At 44.0% G+C, this 13,524-nt stretch overlaps 1 protein-coding gene across 25 annotated transcripts in view; it reads right to left on the reverse strand.

The window, feature by feature from the left end:
* LOC117966159 (transcription factor E2-alpha) overlaps nt 1-13,524 on the reverse strand; it is a 30,918-nt gene that overhangs the window by 13,821 nt on the left and 3,573 nt on the right. For 15 of the 25 annotated variants that reach the window (XM_059014263.1, XM_059014262.1, XM_059014269.1 and 12 more), the window contains exons 2-10: nt 12,797-12,871; nt 12,530-12,637; nt 12,245-12,319; nt 10,927-10,999; nt 4,172-4,245; nt 3,482-3,557; nt 2,055-2,107; nt 1,051-1,183; nt 799-848 (exon numbers count right to left, since the gene is read on the reverse strand). In XM_059014263.1, the coding sequence (XP_058870246.1) occupies nt 799-848; nt 1,051-1,183; nt 2,055-2,107; nt 3,482-3,557; nt 4,172-4,245; nt 10,927-10,999; nt 12,245-12,319; nt 12,530-12,607 (612 nt within the window). In that variant the 5' untranslated portion in view covers nt 12,608-12,637; nt 12,797-12,871. The remainder of the gene's footprint in view (nt 1-798; nt 849-1,050; nt 1,184-2,054; nt 2,108-3,481; nt 3,558-4,171; nt 4,246-10,926; nt 11,000-12,244; nt 12,320-12,529; nt 12,638-12,796; nt 12,872-13,524) is intronic. The other 10 variants (XM_059014274.1, XM_059014273.1, XM_059014272.1 and 7 more) reach the window with 4 other exon arrangements.

A 13,524-nucleotide genomic window follows, 5' to 3' on the forward strand; every position in this document is an offset into this window, starting at 1 on the left:
AGCTGTGTGAGAGAGGGAGTGGGGGTGGAGACAGAGAGAGAGAAGGAAAAAAGAGAAGGAAAAAAGAGAAAGGCGGCAATAGAGACTAAATGAACCCAATAACAGGTCCCTTACAGGGGAGGGAGGAAAGGAAAGGAAAGGAAAGTGAGGGGAGGAAAAAAAACCCTGTTTCTGAGCAACCAGATTAAGGCAGTTTACAAAACAGAGCGTGCAATAGCAGGATACCTATTTGCTGGCATGTACATTTCAGAGAGTTACTGAAGTGGCGTGTCTCTGGATCAATCTCTTGGGAACAGTGGATTTCAGTAAACAGTACCGCAGCATCAGAGCCAGGACATTAGGCATTTATTCATTTGTTAGGTATTTGTATATTAGCCGGGGGATGCAAGTGTAGTAAAAACAATGAAATGAAAGCACTCAATCCCATTGAACACAGGCACCACAGAGGATTAACCCTTGTGTACCTGCGAGCCACACAGTTTGCAGAGTTACAATCTAAAAACTTTGCTCTTATCTGCTGCACTAAAATGGCTCATTACCTCTCAAATCATCATCATTTGTTTCATTTAAAAAGGAACACAACTAGTCTGCTTGCACTGCTGCTTTGGAATTGAAGTCGATAACGCCTAGCTGCCGAAATGGACGCCACAACTCAAGATGCTGCTTGAAGCAGGCAGGCATAGACGCCACAGCGGCCCCTGTAGACCCATCCTGCCAACAGACAGCCCCCTCACATTAGCACTGACCCACCCAGCCACGCTCTCACACAATCCTCATGCTCACAGTACGTATACTTACTGAAGAAGGCAGGCCGGGAGGAACCTTTCGGATCTTTTTAGGCTGTCCATCTGAAACGAACAAATAAATTCAGATAATCTTTGGGCTTGCAAAAAAATCTTAAATCCATACAAGAAACCAAGTCATAGTCGACAGTTGTTTTAGAATTGCAATGTTCTGTCAGAATGACAATGATTTTCATACAAGTTTTTAGCATTAGAATGGTATGATTAAATGTTAAACTTCAAGGCCTTGCTTCCCACACCCCCTCACCTATGTTGTTGTCAGCCGGCCGCCGGCGAGGGTTGCTGGGGTACGAGGAGTAGTACTGAGAGCCTGCCTTCATGCCAGAGGGAGACAGGGCATCTGGGTTGGGCATTGCCATCTCACTGGAAAGGAAGCCAGCCTAGAGAGAGGAGTGGAGAGGAGAGGGGGTCAGGTAAGAAGGTCGGGCACAAACAGACTTGCACTAGTCAAAATATATATTTAACCCATACCTAATGCAAACTCTGAGCCATCTTACATGTATCATTTCACAAATCCTAGCTATTTAAAAGGTTACAGACTGATCAACTTTGAGAAATAATTTGTCATCCACACAATTAGATGTCTGACTTACAAAGCTTAAAAAAAAAAAAAACACTGCACAGTAAACAGAATTGCAACATGGTCCCTCTTTAAAAGATGACAAAGAAAGCACAAGAGCCGCGTGAGAGGACATAGTGTAAGATGACCCAGCTCAAGGCCCTTGGATAAGCAGGGAGGGAGGGAGGGAGGGAGTGCCAGTGATAGCCCCCGCATTCTCCCACACCCTCGGGCCGTGGGGCTCGCTGTTATTCTGGATTGAAGCTGCCGTTTTTGGCACAGACCCAAGTGGTAACATTTTTGCCAGAGAAAAAAGGGGCCTTCAATCTGGTCTGGCTCTAAAAACCCACACAGCTGTCTCAGGCAGCGGAAGCCCCCAGCATTACAATGGGAGGAAATTCTGACATAGTGGTGTAAAATTAAAACAAAATGACGGAGGAACAAAAGAGGAGGTTATTTTGTTTTTGCTTATTGAGGTCCCTGTAAGGCTTGGACAAAAACAACTGAAGACAAACAGGAGGTGAAGCCCTAACTGGGACAATGGAGGTGAAGTAGTGACAGGGAAACACTGGGGCCACAGAGACCCACATGTTAGCAAAGACTGCTGGCACGGAGACATACTCTCACAGAAACACTCCAGAAAGTATAGGCTACATCACACACATATTTGCCATATTCACATGCTTGCCTACCTGGCTAATTCCAGACATTCCACCTTCTCTTCCAAATGGTGAATACGTTTTACCTGCAGGGAGAAGAAAACCAAACAATGAGGTGTGCGCACATTTGACCTTTCTGCTTGTTTACAATCTCCCACAGGTCAATAAACTCAGACAACTGTTGACATCTTGCACTCGATATTGCATGCTTGTGAGAGATTGTTACCATGGCCGTCTATCTTACAGGAAACCACTCAAACCTGTCAGGTCATCGAGCACATTTCTCTCCCAGTTACCAAATAAGCAAACAGGAAAGTTTGGCTGCATTTTAACAGGATTACCAATGAAAGCTGGATATTCTAGAATAGACTTTGGATATCCTCCTTGGTTTGGATTTTAAAGCATTATCCTACTTGGTATCCTTTAGAAGGAAGAGAGACAAAACACCCCAAAACACAAGCTGAGAGAATGGTATCCATGTATTTATTTGAAATAGTGTCAGGCAAACCAAGTCATAAATTAGGATGTTAAATACACACACACAACAAATGTAATTAAATAAAATCTCTTCCACTCTCTCTCACTGTGATGGGTAGCAGGTGCAGTCCAGCCTTGGCAGTGCCTCTGCCATTTCCCCCGAACCCGCAGGGAATTTGCACATGAATGCCCTTAAATTACCCTGAGCAGAGCTTCACCGGGACTGAGCAGCGGCGCAACTGAGACTCTGCAGGGCTTGCCCTCTCCCGACGGCTCTTTTTATCCCCTACCCTCACCCACAGGAGGGCCGGGTACACGTTGGCAGGGAAAGCCACAGCCACACAGGCTGGGGAGAGGCAATTAGGGGGACCCCCACTATCCTGAAATGATCTTAATTAGGGAGAAACCTGCTGAGCAAGTAGGATAGGGGCTGTCGATATGGGAAGTGGGAGCCACTTGAATTCAACAGAACCTGAAGCCTCATCAAATCACTTCAGCATTCAGGTATGCCTCCCAAAAATAACCCACCTTGCACGTCCCTGTCAGTATCTGCTAAGCGGTATGCACTGCATTACCAGTGGAGGATTCCCCCAAACCCCCCTTTCACATTCTACCAAGACTCAAACCAACAGCACTGCAGTGGAAACAGCCGCTTTCTACCCAATTACAACTATTAATAGTCTCAAGAAACAACTTGAGAAACCAGCAGGCTCCATCCCCCCTACCATTTGCTGCATAACTTTTACCTGCCTGTCCCATAAACATCCACTCAGACAGCGACTGTGGGGAAACAATTCAAGTTAGACATGCTGAGCAAGGACAGCTGGGCTATGTGGGAAGCTCTGCCGGGGACCTGCACAGACTTTGTTGGCAATTAAGGTAAATGACTCTGTTTTCCCCAGACACCACATTGGATACAAGGTGTGCCCACCCCCCTACTCCAAAAAAAAAAAAAAAATAAATAGGAGCTGGGAGATACTTACCAACTAAACCTGAGCCGAGGAAGGGAGAGGAAGCGAGTCCTTCGTGTTCGTTGTAATGAGAGCCTTCTCCATAACCCTAAAGCAAAATCTGAATTAGTAACCAGAAACACTGTTCATTCAAACGCAATGACATGCTTAGCAGCCATATGGCCGAAGAGGATTTGTTAGAAGAACTCCCTGAAACCTAATTCCCAGGCTCTGTTCCGACACTGTCAGCACTGTATTTGTATATTTTTGCATTTCATATTTTTACAATGCTGTAAAAACATCTACAAAATGTTTGTTGCACCAAACACTAAAGTATTTATTTATTTATTTATTTTCAAATTAAAGAATTGTCTGCAAATTCAATACAGCAATGCTCTCTGTACAGGGGAAATCCAGACAATCATTTGCAGAAGGAAAGTGGGGGCGTTTGTTTTTTCCTTCTGAAGGACAATGGAAGGGGGCTGCACACAGAGACAGTGTTAACCTAACTGTGAGAGCTGTGCCATGTCCTGCTAGCTGAGTTATAAAACACAGAGGTTTGGTGGTTTGCACAGGCTGCAGTCAGCTACGGTAAGACCTGTATTTGTATCACCATATAGTTCCTTACAAGAAACTCCAAAGAATTCCCCAGTCTTAAAAGAAGGCATTAACCCACCGCACCCCCAAAGCACAACACAAAATGGAAAACTTGTGGAAACGTACCCTGCCCTGATGGAAAGCGGGGCTGTTCTGTTCTCCTGGTCCCCAGGATCCTGACCCGGACCGTTCATCCAAACCTGAAATGGAACAAAACAGAAACATGACAAAGTGTTCAGGAAGCCTTCCTCCTGTGAAGCCATGTCTGCAACACGACAGCAACACACACGACCCGCCGCTACGAACCACGTGGGAAGAAAGGAGGGGCTTTGCAAATCAAAACGCCACTGATCCAACCAGTCATTCATTTGCAATTATGACATTCAGAATCTTTTTTTTGTTTGTTTGTTTTTAAATAAATGAGTTTTTAGCCTTCTAGCAGGCCCTGTCCTGACTGGCTGGCTGGCTGACAGGTGGTTTAAAAAGCCAACACTATCAGCTATTGGGCCCTTTTTCACAGACAGGGTTGCAGTATTCAGCATTCATAATTATGCTTTTCAGACTTAATTACACCAGGGCCATGTAATCCTGGTGGATCCTGGGCTATATGCAGTTGAAGCCAGTCAGTATAATGACTCTGACTAGGGGCTAGAGAGTAAGTCGGTGCATGGTCTTCATTCTCCAAGCCCTCCGCTCTTACCACCCTGCACAGCCAGTCACATTCACCGCCTTGTGACACATCTATAAACCTTACACGGCAGCACAGAGTACTCAAACAGTGCTTGACAATACGGAGTTCGAAAATGACCAGAACGTAGTTTTATATGTGGAGCCCAAGAGATCACTACTGCACAGATCTAAAGCAAGCCAGCAATCCAGCATTAGGGGATGCAGAATGGATTAGGGGTTACTGACAAATTGTGTCTCCCAAATGAAAACTAAGAGCAGCACAGTAAGTGGAAAGCTGTCTGTTTGCTGGGTTTAATCCAGTCCAGCAGGTGTGCGCTGTGTTAATCTATCATGCAGAATAATAAACATGTACAATTCCTAGGGTTAGGACCTCGAATATTAATACAATCTACATGTGGAAACAATGAGCTGTGCATTACTGTGCTCCTTTCATTTCTATAGCTCCCTTTTCTGACAAGCATATTCAACTCCATAGATTTCACAATTTAAAAGCCTTATTTTTAAAATGTTTTCACTTCAATGATCGCTAGAACAGACATTCGTCAGAAATTCCACCTCCCAATTCCACCGCCTTTTGTGCTGCAGCCGCCAAGGGTCTCTGGGGAAACTAGTCTTAATTGCATTCCCATTTACATAACTGTGCATATTAATGTGCGCTGCTAATGAATATTCATAATGTCTTTTGATTTTGTTTTCTTAAGATCAGCAACTGGAGAGATTGTTGTTCGTAGCACTGCGTAAACCCCCCACAGGACAGGCCAGGGAGCCAACTTTGCGTTCATAAAGGGGAGAATCTTAGGGTGGGGAAAGAAAAGAGGGTGAGGGACTTCAGAGTTCCAGGAACCGAATAGTGTTAGAAAACATGATTAGGTCCAGGGCAGCGTGCCACCAAGCCAGGGCATCGAAACAGCCACCCCCAAACACCAGCGAGGCCAGGCCTATATGCGCTTCATCTGCACACCGCTGCTTGCAGTTCACAGGATGAATGCGTAATCTCTATCTGTGTGTGTGCAATTAGCTAAAATCATTTGAAAAAAAGTGTTTTTTTTTTGTTGTTTTTTTTTCAAAAAGGCAGAACTGAAGGGAAAATGCGCGGCACGACTGGGTGAGCTGTGAAATCTGCTTGCGCTGTGCGTTTCAGGGTCTCTATTAAGCAAGGAGGGAGAGGGGGAGTCAGGGAGAGTAAGAGAGAGGTTTAATTGTGCATATTAATGATTACTTATGCATATTCATGAGGGTTTTCATTTTGATTCCTAATTAAAACAGTTCTAATATGATTACTCGATATAGGCATTGTAGAATACGCAAGGAGATGTATTCAATAGCAATCAGTGTAAATGCTTCTCAGATTTCTTCATTGTACTTCAAAACACCTTTATGATTTGATATAATTTCACAAACAACAACCTTGGTAAAATACAAATTCAGTACAGCAATGCAGGAGCATGGGAAATAGGGGAATGAGAAACTGGAAGCAGCCCAAATTAGCTATACGAGAAACAGTTTGGAATCTGCTCAGCTCGCGGGACATTAGTAAAAGTGTGGTGGTGCTGCAGTAGAACCCCACAGAATAAATACATACAAAATGAAATGAAAAGAAAGCCTACGACAATCCTGATCCCGCGTGTCTGGAACGGCGTAGAAGTCATCTCAGGATGGTCTGCACCCTCTTTATAAAGACTTGAATAATGAGGTGACAGTGCAAAGAATATGCCACAATTGAGTTTTAATACTACAAAATAGTAGCTTATAATAGCATTCTAAAAATCAATCAAATCCAGAACCATTAATAGGACTAGAGTGTGCACTACCCGACAGCCTGGCCAGCTCGCACTACTGCGTCCATTCACAGACCTGCACTAGCAGTGAAACTCCTCATGTAATTCCATCCTTGCGTCTCAAACTTGATGTTAAAGGGTTTTCAGAAGTCACCCGACACCCCGAGCCTCGTGCATCCAATCACAGACCTGAATGACTCTGCAGCACTGGAATGTGACCTTCCACACAAAAACAGCCTTTCCCTCCTAAAGATCCCCAAGAGGGTTAGTGAATAGTGTAGCAACCTGCAGGCAAGGTCTGGGGAACCCCACCTGCGGGAAACAGGACTGCACAACTCAAGGGTCTTCGGGGCTTTCAGTTGCTTTTGTTTTTGCCACTCAGTCCATCACTCCCACTCTGCCTTCTCCCAACTTCACTGTAAAAGCAACATTAACTGATCTTATTAGTTTAATCTTTGGTTTAACTTCCCCAGGGAAAGAGAATTAATGCACGGCATATTAGATCATACTTGAGTCCTGCATGTTTTTATATTTTATTTTTTTTTTAAAGATGAAAAAGAAATCCAGTTCTGTTACATCCATTGGCAAGCCAAATGCGTCTCCAACTTTAATTGTGTTAACTTATTTTCCTGATACTATCGTGTCTGTTAGGAGATTGGACCTGAATGTAGCAATGAAGAGAAGGAGGAAGAAAAAAAAAAACACAACAACTCACTAACACAGTTCCACACCAGAAACCACTGAATGAGCCAACATAGGGAGGACTGCCCTCCACAGAAACCGCATAGGGAGGACTGCCCTCCACAGAAACCGCATAGGGAGGACTGCCCTCCACAGAAACCGCATAGGGAGGACTGACCTCCACAGAAACCGCTACTATGACCACTCTCTACTTTCCAGGGTTGCAAACATGCATTTTAAACAAAGTATTCTCTACAGCTTACAAGCCACGGTGTAAGACTGCGGCGCGCACACACACAGATAAACACCAGGCCACACAGAACCTCTCGTTCCTCAGCACCAACCACTAGACCAACTAAGCTGGCCTGAGCCTCTGGGAAAAAAAGAAAAGGTTTACATGAAATAAACCACCACAAAATCCTGAGCTTCCTGTCCTTCACTAAATATTAGAGCCTTAGGACTGAAACAGGGAAAACAGCAAAGGGGAGTCAAAACAAGCGAGTTGGGTCACGTGTCAAAGCATGAGTCACAGCAAGTGAAGTGGGAGTCATTCATGTCTCTTCTAAACGAAGCCTGGGCTGCAATTAGAGGAAGCCATGGTGGAAAAGGCAAGTCAGACTGTGACTCACACTGCTGTATCTCGCAGCATTCAACAGCCGCTGATTAAGAGGCTCAAACAGTCTGAACACTTGTACTTACACACTGTAGGAGACAAAGGGATTAGTATATTCAGCCCTTTTGGACCTAGAATAAAAAACAAATAAAAATGTGGGATAGCATCAGCTTAAACTATAAATCATATCAAAGACTGCGAAGACTTGCCCGTTGTACGTTGTGTTGCCACTGTTGAAAAGTCAAAGTGTTTGTTATTTAAAGGGTTAGCAACACAACCAAAAGGCTTTGTTTAAAAAAAAAAAAAAAAAAAAAAAGCACTATTTCAAGACAGAAACTGTCTGCAGGTTCTCCCTCTTCTGCCTTTTAACCCACACTTTGGCTAAAAATACCTTTGAATCTCAGTTTCATCTTTTTGATAAATGAAACTAGAAACTGCGGGTATGAATGTGAGCGCAGGATTTCCACGAGCTCCGAGACGCCCCGAGTGACCGGCCCGAGCTCCCCGCTGTGCAGACACACATTCAGCTCAGCTGTGCTTACTGAAGGTCTCTCTCGCAGTGCCAGGTTCACACACAAACAGCATGTCCTCCATTAGGGAAATTCACCAAAAATAAGAAATCATTTGTTTTGTAAAACCTACTCAACATTCAAAACCAAGCAGAACAAAATAAAAGTAATCCCCTGTTCTGCTTTGTTTGAATCGTTCTGGCTATGCCTGTGGTTTGCATAAACCTACCTTTACATGTTTTCTATTCTTCATGTTTTTTTAATTAAAACTGTTTTTAGCCACTGCCAAACAGAGCCCAAGCGACTCAATGGAGTAAACATTTCTGAGTTGATTGATTTTGGCCTTGGAAGCTACTCTGTATAATCCTAGCTATTTATTATTATTTTTTAAACATTCAAAAATCTCTGCATGAAGGCCACCAGGTGCATGCTATATAATAACAATAATAATGTGGTGGTGATGGTGGCAGCTTCTTCAATTACAAATGCAGAAACCATTCTGCTAGGTTCTTACAATTAAACAAGTCACAGTAATCTCAAGTAGCACCAAAGACACAAACTGAAGATGTAACATGTGCTGCAGATCGCACTGCTCCTGCTCGAGTCCTGCAGGTTACAGCACTCCCAGTCACACAGTGGCTGCTCCGAGCTTCCTGCCAGCAGTCCTTACTACCAGCGGTGCCCGGTGACAATTCCCAGACTCCTCCTGCCTCACACCTACGCTGGCCCATGATGAAAGCACAGCAGCTGCAGAGGTGCCCAGGTAAGCGCCTGCACAATGCTTACTCAGCGGTCACTGAAACGGCTCTGAATTGAGGTGTTGCTGTAGATTAGCAGGGAAACGTGTGAAAAGCAGACCTCTCTTTGTAACTGCTCCTTTGGACTACTTCCTGAAGAACAGGGCCCCTGGGGAGAAGCTCTGATCAGGGAATCACAATGTTCACCTTTTCTTCCCCTGCTTTAATTTCTTGGAAGGATTTTCACACTAGGGGGTCTCTTTGGAGAAAAATCTCAATCCCAAACCAAGTGAGGAGGGGGGCTGTGAAACCCTACTAGTGCAAAACAGTTTGTATAAAATAGTGTGTTTGTGTGAAGGGAGGGGGAGGAAGGTTGGTTGAAATAGGTACTAACCAAGAGTTGACAATTCTGACGCCTATCAGCATTAGCCCCCTTTTTTTCATACTTTAATTCAGGATGTACAGATTTCCCTCAAGTACAGCACCATAGATCAAAACAAAGCAAACCCCTGCTTACTGGTATCTAATAATCTCCTGTGCTGCAAGTCATTCGACACGCCTGCACTTAGTTCATTGGAATGAGATTGAAAAATAGTCTTGAAAATGTCTTTGAAAACCTGCATATCCCAAATTAAAAAGGGATCAATTACAAACAAAGACAAAAGATTCAAAACACTGGGCAATCTCTAAAACTTCAGCGCAGTTTAACTGTTGCAGAAATTATCAATGAAAAGGTACCCCCTGGAACCAAGGCCAGGATTTCACACTTCTACCAGAGCAGGATACAGACCCACAAACTAGCTGCCCAGCTACTAACTTCAACATTTCTGCTGGCTCGATGCTGCAAACTTGCTTCAAACACCCCACCTGCTTTCCCTCGATCAGGATTCCGAAGCCCCAGCCAAAGTGATGTAATGCAGCTACAAACAAAATGTTCAAAAGAGACCCAACTGCCTGCAGGGCAAACAAATTGCTTTGTTTTACAGGCTTGGAACTATAAAAACCTGCATGCAAGAGCGTGTCCGGCTTTCAACAGAAACAGGCTGGCCCCACTCACAGCAAAGCCTGATCAAAGCAAGCCGCACCGGCACTCTTAAACCTCCAACAACAACCATTACAAACACCAACGGCAGCGAAGTGCAAAATGCAGAGCAGCAGCAGGGAATCTGGGGTGGGATAGCTATTGTCAGCCTTCATTTAGTTTGTTTTGATTTCTTCATTATTAGGCACCTCATTTATGTATGAGATTGCCCATGACCTACACAAAACAAGCTGCTCAAATAAAGCAGAGTCCGACAGCTGTAAAAGGACTTTCGACACAGAATAGAAAACTTCAAAACACACACAATACAGCCGTCTCACATTCACAGTATAATCGTTTTCAATTCAGACACCAAAAGTCAGACATCAAGTAGTTCAAATGCACAACGCAATGAAGTGTTCTCAGCCCCCTGTTCTGCTTCAGTGTGAACGTGGATTTTGCTTCCACAATGTTTTGACAGGTCTCCTTGCTCGGCATGTCTTCATCTGATGGTCTAAGGAAGAGTGGCAAGAGCTTGAAGAGATTTCCCTTTGCAGGACGCAGTGTATACTCAACCTGGCTTTGATCATTTTCAGAGTCAACAAACTTCCTTTCAACATGTATATCACACATGGGCACACAGATACACACACAGGCAAGGACTAGACAGCAATACAGTAAGAAAGGGTAAATCTCATTCATATATATATATATATATATATATATATATATAAAAAGAACAAGAGAGATTAAAACACCAACTCAAAAACAAGATGCATGCAGTAACACGAGCCCCCACCCCCCTCATCTTAAGACAAGCATTGAAAACACATTAAAACCCGGAATGCCTACCTGACCCTCCAAACTGGCTGCTTGCGAGGGTGGTTGGTCTGTTTTTTCCATTAGCGACAGGAGGAGCAAACATCTGCAAAAACAAAAGTGACAGATCCTGAATTACAAGGTGCCCCTTCTGTTCCACCGGTTTCAGACAGTATTAGCCCACTGCAAGGCAGGAGCAGTTTAAATATGGAATCTGCTGCCCCCAAGACCCCAGTACTCAGATCAGAGTTATTAGACTGACTCAGCCTGCCTGCCTGCCACTCACCGCAGCAGCACGGTCACTGGATAGGAAGCGGCTAATTGCCCTTGGCAAAACCAGCCTTCTGCTCCAAAAATGAACTGTAAAGTCCTTTAATAGGATAATGACAGTAATTTGGGGCAGAGTGGCAAAATCTTTTTCAAAACACACTCAACCCTGTAATTCGTCACAGGCCGGCTGAAATACAGGTCCTTATCTGAATATTACCACTTCCTCCCCCAAAACGTAACTAAAGTAAAATGGTGGTTAACTTTCTCTTTCACCAATTCAGTGCTACAAAACACCAAACAAAAATACTTGCTACGGGATACATTTCAATAAAACTGGAAACTGCCAGCATTAAAGAAACTTTTGCATCACTTTGTTGGAGACAACTTTGATGCACCAGGCAATAGCAACCTATGAAGACAACATTCTGAATAAACCTCAACAAACTACAAACAGGAGGGGCCCAAACACATTTAATAAAGAGGGTGACCACGTGGCTACAAGCGGGAAGGCTGCTCTGGGCTCACACCTTGTGGCTAGTGAGTGCCGTTTCACTGTCCACTATCTGCAAACAGGACCGACTCCTATCAGAAACATTCCTTCTACTTGATCGGTTATCTGTGTTGCTTTTGAAGAGATCCGACACTGATAATAACGTGAACTGTTTAAGCAATAAACAAGGGCCTATAACCAGCAAGCGTGCCAACTGGAGAATCTCAAAGACTGGACAGCACATTCCGGTTGTTACTCAAAGCAGAATTAAGAGAACACTCCAAGTTTTGCTGCATCCCACCCACCCAACAAAAAGCCCAACCCCCACAGACAGATGCCAGTTTGACTACAACTAGGAGATCGCGCTTTTACTAGTAGCACCTAGATAGCACAAGGGATGCCATTTACCATCCACCCCCCTTTACACTGATCACCTCAGAAACAAGGAGGCCATCTAGCACATGATATAGCTGTACATTTCCATTATTTACTCGAGCATTTTCTTTATATACAGCACACTGTTCAAACATCATTTAAAATAAATCAAACAGTAGTTTAACCCCGTGAGGGCTCATGCAATCATCAATTTACTTTTGGCAAGGCAATCCTTTGAGCATGCACAGTCATTCCCAATGAGGCTCCGTCTACATCAACAAAGGAGGATAACTTAAAAAAACAAAAAAAAGGAAACAAGATTTAAATGTAATAATGAATAAAATGGGAATAAAAAAAAAGTTTGGCTGGTGTGGATTTTAAATCAAAATGATCTCTTCTAGATTTGACTCCATAAACGAGCACCCAACTCCTCCCCGCCCCTATATATAAAACGCAAGATGCCCCGATAAATCTGAGCCCCGGCCCCACCCGCTCGCTTACCGCACTGAAATCCAGGAGGTCACTCAGTTCCTTGTCTGTTCCCACTGCAGCCATTCTCTGCTGCTGCTGTTGGTTCATGCCACACTTATGTCTCAGCCACTAACCACCCTACAAAAAGATTCAAAGATAGGCTGCCTATTATTATTATTGTAACCAAACAGCGCTTTAAAAAAATTAAATAATAATCTGATGCCAAAATTACTAATGGGCTTTATTTTTGGGGAGAGGGGTGGGGGGAGGGTTTAAAAAAATTAATAAATCACTTACAGTACAAAAAAATCTCTAAGGATACAATGTGATCCAGATCCCTGCTGGAGTGGAGACTAACACATCATCCGAGTGCTGGGTAGAGGAGAGGGAAGGCAGACGTGACATGAATTAGTCCATTCCAGCAGGAATTCATGCGTAAGGCTAGCTATTTTGTTATCGCCTGTATGATTCTCCCTATAACATTTTACAAAAAATGCTTCTCTTGTAAACAGTTTTAAAGAGCCTCAAATATTACTGTACACAAACGAGTATTTATCGTGTGTCTTGGGTCGTGTGCCCGCCCCACCCCCACCTCGTGCTGCAGTGCCCCCTGCTGGGACAGGTGAGGAGGTCCCTACAGCTGCTCCATCTCCTAGCCTGCAGCCGATTCTACAGCCCTGTTCTGGCTTAACCAGCGAGGGCCAGGTCGTGTTCTAACACACCCCTCCTCATCACAGGGGAAAGGGACCCCCTCCAGCCTGTGTAACACTAGATCTCCTCATTGACAAATTCACTGCATTCACAATTCTCGCAAGTCCTCCCACCACAGGAGCAGAGGTTAACTGCCTTGTTCCTGTTCTATAGATCCCAAATCAGGACAGCTTTAAATGCATCAGTAAAGATTTAAAAAAATTAATAGGAAAAAAATAAAAAGGGTCTGAATCCCTGTGCTTTACAACAGATAGTAAGAGCTGTACAAGCATACTTAAACTCAACAACGTACTGGATCCAACAGTAGCGGCTCC

Source organism: Acipenser ruthenus, chromosome 47, assembly GCF_902713425.1.
Source record: "Acipenser ruthenus chromosome 47, fAciRut3.2 maternal haplotype, whole genome shotgun sequence".
Taxonomy (NCBI): domain Eukaryota; kingdom Metazoa; phylum Chordata; class Actinopteri; order Acipenseriformes; family Acipenseridae; genus Acipenser; species Acipenser ruthenus.